A 16,761-nucleotide genomic window follows, 5' to 3' on the forward strand; every position below is an offset into this window, starting at 1 on the left:
ACCCAAAAGGCATGACTAACCACTCATATAATCCAAACTTAGTTTTAAATGTTGTTTTCCATTCATCTCCCAATTTCATACGAATTTGATGGTAACCACTACGCAAATCAACTTTGGAGAATATTGTAGAGCCACTCAATTCATCAAGCACATCATCTAGCCTAGGAATAGGATGACGATAACGAATAGTAATATTATTAATGCCTCTACAATCAACGCACATACGCGACGTACCATCCTTTTTCGGCACTAAAATGATAGGAACAGCACAAGGACTAAGGGATTCGCGTATATAACCTTTGTCGAGCAGTTCTTGTACTTGACGCATAATCTCCTTCGTCTCCTCTGGATTGGTACGGTATGGTGCACGGTTGGGTAATGATGCACCGGGAATTAAGTCAATTTGATGCTCAATCCCGCGAATAGGTGGTAATCCCGGTGGCACGTCTTGTGGAAAGACGTCGGCGAACTCCTGCAAAATGTTAGTGACAGCAGGAGGCAAAGAGGAAGGCACGTCCTCGAGTGAAAATAATGCCTCTTTGCACACAAAAGCATAGCAAACAGATTTGCTAAAATCTAGATCATCAATATCAGATTTGGTGGCAAGTAAACATGCACTTTTCAATTTAATTTCAGAAGCAACACTAGATTGTTTATTATTATTAGGCTGCATTTGTTGCTCAAATTCTTTTGCCACAATCTGATTTTCACTCTTAGTTTTCTCCTGTTTTGCTTTATTAGCTCTATTAATATCATCTTTCAAAATGGAATCAGGAGTCATAGGAAGCAAAGTAATATTTTTATCCTTATGAACAAGAGTATACTGATTGTTTCTACCATGGTGAATAGATTTTTTATCAAATTGCCATGGTCTACCAAGTAATAAGGAACATGCTTGCATCGGTACCACATCACAATCAACATAATCAGCATATGTAGAGATACTAAAATGCACACGAACAGTACGTGTTACCTTAACCTTGCCGCTGTTGTTGAACCATTGGATGTAGTAAGGATGTGGATGTGGTCTGGTGGTGAGAGATAGCTTCTCCACCATATCGATGCTAGCCAAGTTGTTGCAACTCCCTCCATCTATGATCACGCGAACAGAACGTTCCTTCACAACTCCCTTTGTATGGAACAAATTATGCCTCTGATTTTGCTCAGCTTGTGTAACCTGCACACTCAAAACACGTTGAGCAACTAAACATTCATACCTGTCAGCATCTTCAGGAGCCATGTATTGCGTCTCATGATCAGAATCGTCTCCACCGTGTTCGTCACGTGTAATAAGAGCCAAAGTCTCCTCATCATAGTCACTAGCGGACTCATACCCACCATCCTCAGTAACAATCATCACACGCTTAGATGGGCATTCTCTCGCATAATGACCTCCACCCTTGCAACGTCGACAAATAATATCATGTGTTTGCCCTGTTGATGCCATGGATGAAGAAGAGCTCTTTGCAGGCCCAGAAGGTGTGCTCTTGGCAGATAGTGGTGATTGTGCCTGCTTTATTGTATCACGGTTGGAGGTGGCAGCCGACGGAGGCGCCGGTGTAGCAGAACGTGTGGAAGTAGAGGTGGTCATGATCAGGAACATATCTACCCTCAAATGGTGGAATATTCAATTTTAGTTTAGGGAGATGGTCATGATATCGTACCTGAGGGTGAGCCCTACCATTGCCATTATTTGCATGTGGACGACCTGATGGTTGCTGTGCTGGTGGTGGCACGTAGTTCTGATTTTGATCAACCTCATCCTCGTAATCGCCAGCAAAATCATCCTCCTCCGCATCAGCAGCAGGAGTCACAGAAGTAGCAACAGCAGCACCAACAGTTTGGCCAGGTGCAAGAGGGAGACGGCTCGCTCGGCGGAGGGCTGTTTCATGATGTGTAGGTAGTCGTCGTTGTTGTTGTTGTAGAGGTGCGTTAGGTGCAGCCGGTGGTGGTGGTGGAAGACGCGCGAGCAATTCATTAAACCTGTCATCGAGTTTTGTTTCGAACGTCTTCTCCATGTCATCTATCTTCTCCATGGCCTCTTCAAATCTGTTTAGCACATCCTGCACCTGTCCATTCATCATTTGCTGAAATTTATCATGCAACTCCTGATTCGTCATGTTCTCCCAATCAGTCTCGTCGGCTTGTGATCCTGCCATGGTTAGCAACAATAGAAAACACACAAGAATATGATCCTACAGAATACTAACAAGAGGTGGTGGTGGCGGGTGTCACAAATCCGTCAAGCAAATCTCAAATTCTTACCAGTTCTTACCCAGCAGCAGGCGGTGATCGGCAACCGTTGTAGTCAAAACTCTCAAAAGCTTGGATAGAGCGATTGCCAGGGAGAGTCAAACGCACGACGTAGAGGTATGTGGAGCTGGGAAGGCTTATAGTATGGTAGCAAAAAGGGTCAGCAATAATCAATTCAGAGATGCAAAGTTGAATAAACGCTCAACGACGGTACTGTGCTGGTCCTAGGCTAGACCGTGCTAGAGACGCGAGCCTAGAACACTAACAAAATCACGGCGCTGCACGTAAATAAGGGAAAAGCACACTCTGGAACTTTTTTTTTCGCTTTTTTTTTGCGCTCCTCTTTTTTTTTCTGCGCTCCTCTTTTTTTTGCGAAAAATCACTATAATGGCGAGTGTCTCAAAACTCTTCCCTCGTCAAACTGATAGGATGGGCACGAAATTTTTTTTTCCACTTTTTTTTTCGGAAATCAGGGCAGCGACGACGAAAAAGTGCGACAAAAAATCACTATGATGGCACGTGGCTCAAAAGACTCAGAAAAGCCTAAAAATAGGATAGGGAAAAAAAAAATTTGCCCGTGAAAATTTTGGCCTAAAAACTGCCCGGGGGTCTCCAGACTCTTTTTTTTTTTCGAGACCTACGCAGGCACGGAAACACGAATCGGAATTGAGATTGATCTCAAGAACAAACCTAATATGAGAAGAACTCGGATTGGTGGTGGTATATGGCAGCGGTGGTGGTAAATGGTAGCGGTGGTGGTATATGGATAGAGATTGATGGTGGTATATGGATACGGATTGGTGGTGGTATATGGATATGGATTCAGAGCGGTGGCGGATAAGCAAAAGTGGTAGATGGGCGATGATAATGGTGCGGCGGCGGCGTGACAACTTGTGACCAGAACTCGAAACTCTAAAAGACTAGACTCTAAGACCAGCAACTTGACACGACGATGCAACCGCAAATTCAACAAAGCAAAAACCCTAAAAAGATTATGCAAAGGCTCAGATTGGTTCGGATATGATGAACTAACCCTAATTTTTTTGTGTGTGGCTTTTTCGTGGACTGTAGGTATGAAGAACAGACTCGATCTAATCTACGAAAAACTGTAAAATCTCACCGAGCAACCTGGAAATCTGATACCACTTGATAGAGGCAAAGGTGTCCCGATGTTTCGATGAGATGGTGGCTATCGTTTTCTGTGGGAGTCGACCTTGACGATCCGACTACGAACGTGCGAGACGTCGCGCCTTAGCAATCGCTAAACCAACTTCCGAGGGGTTATTGACCATGCCGGAGCACGATCAACCTGACCACGAGGGCCTGTTTCCTGCGAGCAAACGAAGAACAAGCAAGAAATTGAGATTGCAATCTGGATATTGCGAATATAAGATGAAAGCTTTATTGATCAAGGTGGGGTTCTGTGACGTCTTGGTCTGGTCGTTGGACACAAACGAAGTACGCGAAGTTGCAGCTATGGCGAACTTTTAATCTAAACAAAACCCAAAGTCTAAACGACGCCCTAAGGGCTGTATATATGGAGGAAGAGAGGGGAATTTCGTGGCCCTTGAGGGTGGGGTCCGAAACCAACCCTAACTCTTGTTTCCCCACACATACGGACTCTAAAAATAGCCTATACTTAAGTATTTCGAAATTACATGGGCCTGGCCCATTAATAAGGTGACGCAGCACCTAGAATAGCCTATGGACGAATATTATGAAGTGGCATCTTGTATATTTCGTCCATGGCTTCATGCACTCCTTATGGCGGCTTCAAAGTCCTGAAATCATCACTTGTAACTCCGCTCTTGATCCCCTTGCGCATGCCATCAACTTCATGCGTGTTCTTGCTCCAATGTTCATCCTTCTCCAAGCTAGGCCCTTCATTTGAAAGCAAAACAAATGTATCCAATTTAGGCAGCATCATAATCTCATGAACATTAGAATCATTACCAAGAAACGAAAGTACCTGGTAATTTAATTGGTGTGCGCGAGCTCTAGTAATTGGTCCAGTATATGTAACAGTAGGGGCTGTGGGTGTAACAATGGTATTGATGTCCTCATCAGTTTGGGTATATTTGCATAGAAGTTATATTGTTATCGGTCCTCCAACATGTTGTGCTTGCTTAGGATCTTTTTTTCTAGCAAAAAATTCGTACTAAGTAGAAATACTACTTGTGCATCCAAAAACCTTTAAACCCAGTTTCTTGCCATGAGGGTCCACCGTATCTACCTATGGATTGAATTGGATCCTTCAAGTAAGTTGTGTCGGTGCAAAAAGCAATAAAAATTGCTCCTAAAATATGTATGATCTTTATTGCAAGGGAAAATAAGCGTTGTACGAACTTGTGATGGTAAAGAAATAAAAGCGACAAACTGCATAATAAAGGTTGCTATCACAAGGGTCTCTTCTAGTCCAGAAAAAATCATCGTACATTTTCATCGTCTTTGGACTTAGTTTGGTATGGTTTTTCTGTGAAACAAATAAATGGGCAAAAAAACAGGAACTGGCACTATGCGCTAAGTTAATAAGTTAGTGCACAAAAATAATATAAAATGGGATATAAAGCATACGGGATTGATAATATAATGGCATGAAAAAATCTATCAGGGCCCGACAGTGGCGACCGGCTCAAGGTCTAGATCAGGAAAGTGCATCTGCATCATCGCACAGGTGTGTCGAGCTCCTGCTCGGTAGGCTGACACTTGCCATGCCCGGATCCGATCTCACCCTACTTAAAGGCACTGCGAAATCTCGAAGTATGAGGTTGGAAGGGCATATTCATGTCATAAGGCCTTGAAGATCTACTCCATCAGTAGCTGCACTAGGTTGTGCGGCTCTTTGAGCTACTTCAGCTTCTCTCTGAGGACGACACTACGCGTCGAATACTGGAATTGGCGCAAGAACAGCCACGCCTTCTCATGCGCCTCGTCATGGCTACCACTTCAGAAGTGGAAAGCATGCGCGACACTGAGAGCCGGGTCGAGGAAAGAAGCTTGTGAATGCCACACTTGCATCAGCTCGGTGAAAGCTTGACTCCCGAAGATACACTACAAAAGATATGGCTTACCGGATACAATTTCCGAGGATTGCTTTAGCTCCTCCTTTGCGGATGTCGCCTGGAACTGTTGGGAATATGCCCTAGAGGCAATAATATTGTATTATTATATTTTCATGATCATAATTAAGAGTTTATAATTCATGTCATAACTACTATGATGTTGAAATATGCGATTCAATGGAAAACTCACATGCACGTGTGGAATGGTAAACGGTAAATAATAGGTTCCTAGTGTTGCCTCTAAGACTGGCTCAAGTGTTGTTGGTGATCATGTTTTCCGGATCTTAGGATATCGTTAAGTGCAACCATAGTTCTAAAACAACATTGGGAGTATGGCGTTAGAAGAATGAACATATTTAATCGACCTAAACTTGTTTCTTATACTTTGAGATAATATCGTCTGAAATCAATTGTTATAAGACGGAGCGTTAACATGTGTTTCTAGTTTCTCAGACCATCAGAGTATCATAGTCACTTCCTACCGTACGATGAACTTTGGGGTTGCTCAAACGTCATCTGTAACACGGTGATCATAACGACAACTTACATGTTCATTGGGAGGTTTGACAAGGGACTAGATAGCTCGAGAGTGGGACTTGCTCCTCCGACAATAGAGAGATATTCTTAGGGCCCTCTTGGTGTCACGGCATCCATCATCGTCCAGCCAGAGACAGGTGACTATGTCACGGGAATGCCGGAACACTTCAACGAGAAAGGAGAACAAAACCGGTAATGAGGATGACGATATAGTGAGCATGTGCATGACTCAAGAGGATACCGACACATCTCGGGTTTTGTAAAGTATCACGAAGAAAAGGGAACATTACATGATAACCAAAGGTTCACTCGAATGCCATTCGTGTAATCATAGGGACCGATATGGACGTCCACAGTTCCGCTATCAATCATTGAACGAAGGGTTTCGTTCATGTTTATGATTTACCAAACCTACAGGGTCATAAGCTTAAGTTAATCACGATATGCTGAGTGTTAGTAGGACAAGAGTACCGAGGATTTAGTTGTGGAATTTTTTCATTAATATTCAGAATATTTTCGAGAGGATCGGAAGCTTTTCGGGGTCACCGGAAGGGTTCTAGAGTTTATCGGAAAATACCAGGTATTTCGATGAATAATATATAGGTAGAAAAAAATTTCCGAAGGTGTTAAATTAATAATAAAAGGTTCTAGTAATTGTTAGATGACTTTTATATTTAATTTAATATCAACATGCCTTAAAAGGCCTAGTGGTGGAAGGAGTATTTGGCCACCATGGCCCAATAGGAAGTAGCGCCCTCCTTTCCTTTTATTGGGGGGGGTGACTAGGGGTTCCAAGAAGGGTGTTTCTCTCCTCGGTGGTAGCCCGCCCCTCCCTCCTCCTCTAACCTATATACGGTATTGGCCCTTTTGATAACACAAAGTTTTGGAGCCTCCTCTAGTTCTAGTCCTAGTTGATCAATTAGAGCTTACCTAGATCCTCTAATCCTCATAATTAGAAGCCAAGTGTGATTCTAATCTTCTCCCTCTAATTCTCTGATGAAGATTAGCTCTGTATGGCGAAACGCCGCCGGACCATGAAGACCATACACTTGCCACCAAGTAGAGAGGTCGTGTTTTCGGTCTTCCATTCGAGCGATCGTTCGTGAGCGGTTCGCGGGATCGTTCATCTACGATACGTGGGACTCCAAGTACGATCTACACAGACTCGTCTACTTCCGCTGCATTCCGGAGTCGGTAACGATCATTGATCCAAACCTTATATGCATCTTCATATTGTTCCTGGGTGATCATAGGGCGAAATTTTCTGTTTTTCTACTACGTTTCCCAACAGAAACTTGGCCTCTTGAAGGTCCCGGGTGAGCCGCTTTGCTTCAGCATCAGCAGCGTCCTTCTTGGCCTTCAATGAATCACGATCTTTGACGCAATTCGTGAGGTCCTCCTCGACCACGCCCACCGTTGACTGGGCAGCCTTGAGCATTTTCTGCTCATGGCGGAGCAGGTCGGCATCCTCCTTCGCCTTCTCCTTAAGGCCCTGCACCTCGGCACGAGCCTGATCAAGCTCGCCCTTCATGGCAGCCATACGTTGCTCTACATCTGCAGGGCCACTAGAAAAAATGAATGGCATAAAAATATGTGAGAATTGGCTTGGTCGAAGTCGGGATCACCACCACGACCTGCCCGGTGTCGGATAACTCAGGAGCTTCCGAGCCATCGGGTGTCAGTTCGGGCTCCGGTTCTAACTCCAACTTTGTTTTAGTCTTGTGCTGCATCTTGAGGAAATTTCAACAGATACTGGTTCCCATAGCTCGACCATCTTGGCTAAGGGGTCGCCCACCACATTGCCGGCACATTTCACGTAGTGCAGATCGAGGTCGTCAAAGTGATAGACGGGGTGATGTACCATGTAGGCATGGTGTGCCTCTTCGCGCTCCACTACGATGACTGCACTAACAACTCGATTAGGAGCAGATATACAAAGGAGTTTAGGCTCGTTGTCCGCTGGTGCAACAAGGATGGGGTTGGTGTCGAGCAGACGCTTGATGTGGACAAGAGTCGACTTAGCTTCATTGGTCTAGTCAGACTTCTCGCTTTCTTAAGTAGCACATATAAGGGAGGGCATTCTCACCCAGCCGGGAAATAAACCGGCTAAGGGATGCCATGCACCCGACTAGCTTATGTATGTTCTGGAGCTTCTTTGAAACCTCAAGCTTGTCAAGCACCTTGATTTTTTCCGAGTTTAACTCGATCTCTCTCTTGGAGACGATGAAGCCGAGCAGTTTCAGATATGGTACCCCAACACACATTTTGTTGGGTTCAACTTCATTTGGAACAGGTGCAGACTGTCGTAGGTCTACGCCAGGTCGGCAAGGAGGGTATGGTCGTTTTGGTTTGGTGCGCCAACACACATATTGTTGGGTTCAACTTCATTTGGAACATGTGCAGATTGTCGAAGGTGTATGCCAGGTCGGCAAGGAGGGTATGGTCGTTTTGGTTTTGATGACGGTGCCATCCACGTAGGCATCCACATTGATGTCGATCTGGTCATGCAGGTACTTCAGCATAGTCCATTGGTGTGTGGCACCGATAGTCGGACTCTATCATACGAATCTGGTGGTACCCAAAGTACACGTCGTAGAATCGATGGCCTAATCAATGCAGGGAGCGAACATAGGATCCTTTGGGAATCATTTCTTGAGATCTATATAATCAACACACATGCTCAAGGTTTTATCCTTCTTAGGGGCCATAACTGGATTAGCCAACCAGTATGAATGTATGACTTCCCGCCCATTGCGTGTCGCTTAGGCTCAGCAAAACGGCTAAGAGTTTGCTTAACCGGTCAGAATCCAGGTCAGGTGTTAAATGTATGCTCAGCAAGTTCATTTTGACTCCAGGCATGTCAGACGGTTGCCACACACAAAAAATCCAGTTCTCACAGAAAGGGCTTCGACTCGCTGGTGATGTTGTTCTCCTGGCAGCTTTGGAAGCATAGAAATGGGATTGTCTTTGGTCCGAAAACTTCGATCGACACGGTGCAACATTTCACTTTGCAGACTTTTGAGATATTACGCATATGGGCGTTGGCAGGAGGCCGTGGTGTTAGCATATTCTGTGAATAGTAGCGTTTAGTGTAGGAGTGGAGGCCGTGGTGTTAGCATATTCTGTGAATAGTAGCATTTAGTGTAGGAGTGGAGTTGGGGGTCTCTGGCAACGGTTTGGTCGTGTGCTAGATCACACTTCCCACTTGTAAAAACTTTTTGTATATATTTTCTGTCTTCTATAAAGTTAAGGTACGCTAAGGTACGTGATTGTGTAGTCTCAAAAAAATGAAGAAAGTCACTGAGTGTGCTTTTTCTATTTCCGATCCAGATCCATGTCAGACCCGATATCCAACGTCTTGGGAGGCATCGACTTGGTCGATCTGAATCTTGAATCTTCTTTGTTTTTTGGCCAGGCTAGAAGGTGGATCCGATTTTTGCTTCTTGGCCATTGTGATGTCGTCTAGATCCACTGACTTGCGGATCTCTTCGAACACGACGACAGCCAGTGCTTGCTCAGCCACGACGGCATCTGCCTGCTCGGCCTCGTGCGACCGCTGGTAGTAGCTCATAACCGTAGTGACCCCCTTGGAGCTCAACATCGTTAGCTTGAGATAAGCGTAATTCAGCACTGCCATAAACTTGGCAAAAGAAGCTCGGCCGAGGACTGTGTGGTAGCCGCTGTTGAAGGGGACCACCTCAAAACATAAGTTTTCTACAATAATTCACCGGCGTGTCAAAAACCACGTCAAGGATGATCTGACCAAGGGCACAGACTCCTTACCGGGAGCAAGGTCATGGAACCTAGTCTGGATCGGCCTGAGGCGAGATGCCCTTTTTATCCATTGTGTCTAATTACAGGAGATTCAATGATGGGACCAAGCACCAAGGCGGCTTCCCTTGGATGGGGAACATGATCCAGGTGATCGCCTCGTCCAAAGGAGATAGCCGGCTCGAACCAGTCTAGGTATTGCAACACAGCGGGCAACAAGCAACTAAAACATCGAATATTCCATCATCCAAACTAAGCTTCCTCAAGACCTAACCCATTGTCATTATGGAGCCTCATGATTCCGACTGTGTTGATATCTTTGTATTTATTTTATCACAAAATTTGCTCAATTTTTTTATCACAAAAGTGCTCTTGTGAGGTGGAGCTCACGTGCTACAGTAAAATCCGAACAAAAATACTAAACAAGTTCAAACAAAACTAAAAAAAGGTTAGCAACAAACATTGAAGTGTTTCTCACATGTGTGCAAATTTTTGTGATGAAATAACATCAATGGATGTCTTGCAAAAAAAAATTAACGCTCCAAATGCTTCCAAAGTCTTTTTGGAGCATCAATTTTATTTGTTTTGCTTGGACCTCCACGAATGTCATTTCACCGTGAAAATTTGCACGCATGTGAAACACACATCAATGTCTATTGCCAAAAAAATATATCAGATTTTTTTAACTTTTTTCAGATTTACTGTTGCAAAAGGGTGCATGTGAGCTCAAGCTATATGCTCCATGTCCCTTTTTTCATTCTATCTATCTTTAAGTAGTAGTATATAGTTACCGATTCTAGAGATGCACTCATTTCTTTCTTGTCTAGCCGAAAGATATAATTCTCATATTCACACAAAGAAACAACTAAAGAAAACTTACGAGAGCTCAAATACTAGAGGTAAACTGAAATAAAGCCAAAGTGGAAACTGTATATTTGCCTTCCTTGGAAAACAATGGCTTTTCCATTTCTCTGCTGCGTCAAATCAACATAAGCCATTTCTTATCAACCACATATAAGTCACCTACACCAGCAATAGGAACCCAAAAACAAAGGATAAACCACCAGCTAATATTCTACCAACTAACTAAACAATGAGTAATGGGATGCAAACGGAACAAAATGGCAAGAGTTCAACCAAATGAACAATTAAAACAAGTTTGTTCCTACTTGCCCTAAATACAAAAATGATACAGCAGAAAAGATATTAAGGGACTGAAACAACATAAGCACACACAGAAATTTGTGACAATTGCAGCAATAAGCAAGTTAACAGCAGTACTAGAGTCGAGCAATTTAAATAACAGCAATTTAGTTCAGTATCACCAACACTAATCCTATAAGTCTAATTACTCTTAATAACTCAGTTCATTGTCAATTCCAGCTTCTACCTAGTGAACCATCATTTCTATCAGCAACTCAGCACACATATCAGCTGTCTGCAACATACATCACAAAAGCAAAAGCAAAATTACCGTCCTCCCATTGCCTGAACTCTCATCATCCATGATGGGCTTCTTTGCCTCTTTCTGCCCCACCATTGATAAAGCTAGAATGAAGAAATCAGACCCTGAGAATCTGCAGTTTATTGGCGAATACAATGGCAACCCAGTCAGGCTGGGTAGCTGACCACTGCAGCTGCTCCACCTCCGCCCCTGCAGTGTAAGCCAATATAGGGTCAAGACCACCCTCTGCTGCTGCAGCTGCAGCAGCATTGCCATTTCCATTTCCATTGCCTCCGCTATTGTTCCCCGTGCCCATGGAGGAGAGGTCCCATATCAGTGCTTGCGAGTCATCCCCAGCTGTGCAAATGTGGCAAGAAGAGTGAGGCGCCCATGCGATTGCATTCACAGGAGCATGATGGCGGTGGAGTTCAACGACAGGCAGTGTTGGGTAGCGAATGTCAAGCACGACCACCTTGGGGCTATCCATGATGATTGTTGCCATATACCTTGGGTCCTGCTTGTTCCACCCCAGCCTAACCAATGGTGTCGGCAACACAGCCCCACCATCCGTAGCAGCAGAATTGGAGCCGCCGCCAGAACTACTCTCATAGATGATTGTGGAATGTTCCTTATCCCGAAGATCAAACACGCGGACCGAGCCATCCGCAGAAACAGATGCAAAGACACCAGCGCCACCCCAGGCTATGTCATAGACCTCTTTGTCATGGGCTATGAGCTGGGTGTCGACTACCTCACGTTCAACGTCCCAGATGGTGCAAGTGGTATCGATGGATGATGTTCCGATGCGGCGTGGGTCGGCGTCGTTCCAGTCAAAGGAGGTGAGCGGGCCGCAGAAGTCGCTGTTGCGGTTGCCGTTGAGCTCGCAGCACAGCTTGACGCCCGGCTGCTGACCAGCGGGGGCCCCCACGCCGTTGCAGCGGACGGAGCCATTGTTGGAGTCGGCAGCGCCCGGGGCAGCGGCGTCGTCGTCCGTGATGCGCCATATGCGAAGGAGGTCTGCAGAGGTGGCAAGCAGATCGGGGCGGAGGCCTTGGGGGTCCGGGACGAACATGGACTTGGTGGGAGGGAAAGGGTGGTCGAAGGAGAGCACGGGGGCGATGTCACCTGTGGACTCGTCGAGCTGGACCACCTCCACGCGATTGACGAGCTGCTCGAGAAGACTTGCGATGGCGAGTCGGTACTTCTTGTCCCGCCGCACGCTCCAGTTCATACCGTAGATGTGCCAACCGGCCTCGTAGGTATAGATCTCCGACCGCTTCGCCTCACCCCCGCCGCGGCTCCCGCCGTTGCCCTGGTCCTGATCCGCCCACCCATCGGCATCCCCGGCTGCGCCGCCGCCGCCCATGTCGCCGCTGCAGCTCTCAAGGGAACGGATGAGATGGGGAACGGATGATGATTCGGGTACAGGGAAAGGGAAGAGTGGTATGAGGTGAGGATGTTCTGTGTAGCAAACGTGGGCTGGCACGCCCGTCTTGGGCTAAACGGACCGGCACCCGCCTCCCATGACACGCTTGCTACACAGGCCGTGCCATGCGGGCCCACATACCACACACCTGATTCAAAAAAAAAACGTGCCACGCATCCTGGCCCAGGCCTATACATCTTTTTTTTTTGATAAATTTTCATTCAAATCACGAATCAGTACAAAGTAGTTGACCCTTACAAGCACTCTGAAACGCAAACACAAAAAACCATGAACACCTAGAGTACCCTAAGACAACCACAACACAAGAAGATCTCCGGAGCCCTGTGTCATCATCCCTAAATCTTGAGAGAAGACCCCTGCAGCAGACGGATCTGCAACCAATCGCAAACAGGTCATCATCTTCGACCACGGTACAATTGCCGCCACGCTGCTTCCTCCTTTCTTGACACCAGCACTGAGAGGGCATGGACATCAATCCAACACACCTGCAACAGTCGCCACCATCTTTGGCTTTGAGTACCGCGAAAAGTGTCCCTTCCGAAAGGAAGAGAACTCGAGTCATCCGACCGGTCCAGCACCGCGACCGGGCCATCCGCCCGGACAAAGCAGGATCTCCCACCAGCATCAGCGCAGAGGAAGGAGAAGAACAGCAGCAGCAAATTATACCAACAAGGAAGAAGAAAGGTCTTTGTCTCCCTGCCTCCATCGCCCATCTGAGGATCCAAGCAGCCAGTGCCGATGGACCTCCAACCACCATAGCATGCGACCTCGACGAGATCCGGGGATCCCCAAACACCGCTGGCTCCTAGACGAAGGCAAAAGCCTTGCCTAACCGCGAACGGAGCCCGGAGAAACTTATTCCGACGCGACACCACCGCAATGGCCTCGGCAGCGTCTCCCTCAACCCTAACCCTACCACACACCCACCTAGCGAACAGACCCGAGGTTCCCCCTCCCTCCCGCCGCCGGAGCGGCCGATGGAGAGAGAGGGAACTAGCGGCGTCACCGGCGGCACGCAAGGGATCCCTCTTCGCCTCCTTGATCGCCTAAATCCTACTTTTCACGCGTGTTTTGGATTTACAGGAATTAAAAAACCAAGTTTCTCAATATTTCCAGCCGAGGCACGACCGATGTTTGAATTTCATTCCCATTTCTTGCATGGGACCTAGAAATTCACCCAAGGACACACTTGTGATTTTTCAACCAACTTTGGTGCACTGGAGCATGTGCTTGTAGTTCAAATTTGAATTATGCACATTAAATGCCCAGAAATTAAATTAATGTATAAAAAGTCCAAACGAATCCGGAATAATTCCAAAATTTAGCACGATACTTCTATTTGGTCTAATCTACCTGTGTAAAAAAATTAAGGTGGAAGAAAGCAATGTATGTCGTTTCACACACGGAGGTGACATGTTCCCTCTCAGAACCACAAGCCTTCTTGAGAGAAGCTCCGGTTTGCAAGAAGCTTATACCAAAGCTTGTCCCTATTGGGCCAAATTTTACCACAACATGTTGGTGCCATGTCATGACACCATGCCAAGTTTCATGATTTTCAGGCGTGTTTCGGATTTACAGGAATTAAAAACCAAGTTTCTCAATCTTTCTGGCCGAGCAACGACGCCCAGATGTTTGAATTTCATTCTCATTTCTTGCATGGGACCTAGAAATTCACCCAAGGACACACATGTGATTTTTCAACCAACTTTGGTGCACTAGAGCATGTGCTTGTAGTTCAAATTTGAATTATGCACATTAAATGCCCAGAAATTCAATTAATGTATAAAAAAGGCCAAACGAACCCCGAATAATTTCAAAATTTAGCACGATACTTCTGTTTGGTCTAATCTATCCGTGTAAAAAAATTAAGGCGGGAGAAGACAATGTACGTCATTTTGCACACAGAGGTGACACGTTCCCTCCCGGAACCACGAGCCTTCTTGAGAGAAGCTTCGGTTTGCAAGAAGCTTATATCAAAGCTTGTCCTAATTCAGCCAAAAAAATTACCACAGCATGTTGGTGCCATGCCATGACACCATGTCAAGTTTCATGATTTTCAGGCGTGTTTTGGATTTACAGGATTAAAAAACCAAGTTTCTCAATCTTTCCGGCCGAGCAACAATGCCCAGATGTTTGAATTTCATTCGCATTTCTTGCATGGGACCTAGAAATTCACCCAAGGACACACATGTGATCTTCAACCAACTTTAGTGCACTGGAGCATGTGCTTGTAGTTCAAATTTGAATTATGCACATTAAATTCCTAGAAATTCAATTAATGTATAAAAAAGGCCAAACAAACCCAGAATAATTCCAAAATTTAGCACGATACTTATATTTGGTCTAATCTGCCTGTGTAAAAAATTAAGGCGGGAGAAGGCAATGTTTGTCGTTTCGCACATGGAGGTGACATGTTCCCTCTCGGAACCACGAGCCTTCTTCATAGAAGCTCCGGTTTGCAAGAAGCTTATACCAAAGCTTGTCCCAATTCGGCCAAAAAATATTACCACAACATGTTGGTGCCATGTCATGACACCATGCCAAGTTTCATGATTTTTAGGCGTGTTTTGGATTTACAGGAATTAAAAAAACAAGTTTCTCAATCTTTCCGGCCAAGCAACGACGCCCAGATATTTGAATTTCATTCGCATTTCTTGCATGGGACCTAGAAATTCACCCAAGGACACACATGTGATTTTCAACCAACTTTGGTGCACTGGAGCATGTGCTTGTAGTTCAAATTTGAATTATGCACATTAAATTCCCAGAAATTCAATTAATGTATAAAAAAGGCCAAACGAACCCGAAATAATTCCAAATTTTAGCACGATATTTATATTTGGTCTAATCTGCCTGTGTAAAAAAATTAAGGCGGGAGAAGGCAGTGTATGTCGTTTCGCACATGGAGGTGACACGTTCCCTCTCGGAACCACGATCCTTCTTGAGATAAGCTTCGGTTTGCAAGAAGCTTGTACCAAAGCTTGTTCCAATTCGGCCAAAAAATTTACCACAGCATGTTGGTGCTATGTCATGACACCATGCCAAGTTTCATGATTTTCAGCCGTGTTTTGAATTTACATGAATTAAAAAAACCAAGTTTCTCAATCTTTCCGTCCGAGCCACGTCGCCCAGATGTTCGAATTTTATTCCCATTTCTTGTATGGGACCTAGCCAAATCATCAATCTTGAGTAATTTTACTTCAACCATAGCATTGAAAACTTTTTGCGAATTAATAAATTCTTTAATATTGTTCTCAAGATCAGAGGGTATTTTATTATAATTTCCATATGAATTGTTGTAGGAATTACCTTAATTATTAGAGGAATTACTAGGAAACGGCCTAGGGTTGAAATTACCTCTATATGCGTTATTACCAAAATTGTTCCTACCAACAAAATTCACATCCATATATTCATTATTATTGTCAATAAAAGTAGACAAAGGCATATCATTAGGATCAATAGTTACAATTTTACTAGCAACCAATTTCATAAGTTCATCCATCTTCCCACTCAAAGTATTAATTTCTTCAATCGCATACACTTTTTTTACTAGTGGAAGATCTTTCGGTATGCCATTGAGAATAATTAGCCATAATGTTATTTAGGAATTTAGTAGCTTCTCCCAAAGTAGTTTCCATAAAGTACCTCCTAAGGCGGAATCTAAAATATTTCTAGATGCACAATTCAATCCGGCATACATTTTTTGTATGATCATCCATAAACTTAAACCATGAGTAGGGCAATTTCTTATCATCAATTTCATCCTCTCCCAAGATTGTGTAACATGTTCATGATCAAGTTGCTTAAAATTCATAATATCGTTCCTAAGGGAGATGATCTTAGAGGGAGGAAAGTACTTGGAAAATAAAAGCATCTTTACACTTATTTCATGAATCAATACTATTTTTAGGCAAAGATGAAAACCAAGTTTTAGCGCGATCTTGTAGTGAGGACGAAACTAGCTTCAATCTAACAATATCATTATCCACATCTTTCTTCTTTTGCATATCACACAACTCAACGAAAGTATTTAGATGGGATGTGGCATCTTCACTACGAAGGCCGGAAAATTGATCTTTCATAACAAGATTGAGCAAACCAGCATTAATTTCATAAGATTCCGCACTAGTGGCGGGAGAAATCGGAGCACTAATAAAATCATTATTATTAGTATTGGAAAAGTCACGCAACTTGGTATTTTCTTGAGACATTGTGACAAAGCAAGCAACCTAACACACGAGCAA

The 16,761-nt window shown here is 44.6% G+C and overlaps 1 protein-coding gene across 1 annotated transcript; it reads right to left on the minus strand.

The window, feature by feature from the left end:
- Nucleotides 1-10,848: 10,848 nt before the first annotated feature.
- On the minus strand, nucleotides 10,849-12,533 carry LOC125513425 (WD repeat-containing protein LWD1-like). The gene has a single exon (XM_048678545.2). It carries the CDS (start codon nucleotides 12,431-12,433, stop codon nucleotides 11,186-11,188), a length of 1,248 nt encoding a protein of 415 aa, XP_048534502.1. The 5' UTR covers nucleotides 12,434-12,533; the 3' UTR covers nucleotides 10,849-11,185.
- Between the last annotated feature and the right edge of the window lie 4,228 nt (nucleotides 12,534-16,761).

The sequence above is a fragment of the Triticum urartu genome, chromosome 6A, assembly GCF_056163025.1.
Source record: "Triticum urartu cultivar PI428250 chromosome 6A, HENAU_Tu73, whole genome shotgun sequence".
Classification (NCBI taxonomy): Eukaryota; Viridiplantae; Streptophyta; class Magnoliopsida; order Poales; family Poaceae; genus Triticum; species Triticum urartu.

Excerpts from the sequence above, each read along its gene's own strand:
- LOC125513425 (XM_048678545.2), bottom strand. The coding sequence starts at position 12,433 with ATGGGCGGCGGCGGCGCAGCCGGGGATGCCGATGGGTGGGCGGATCAG.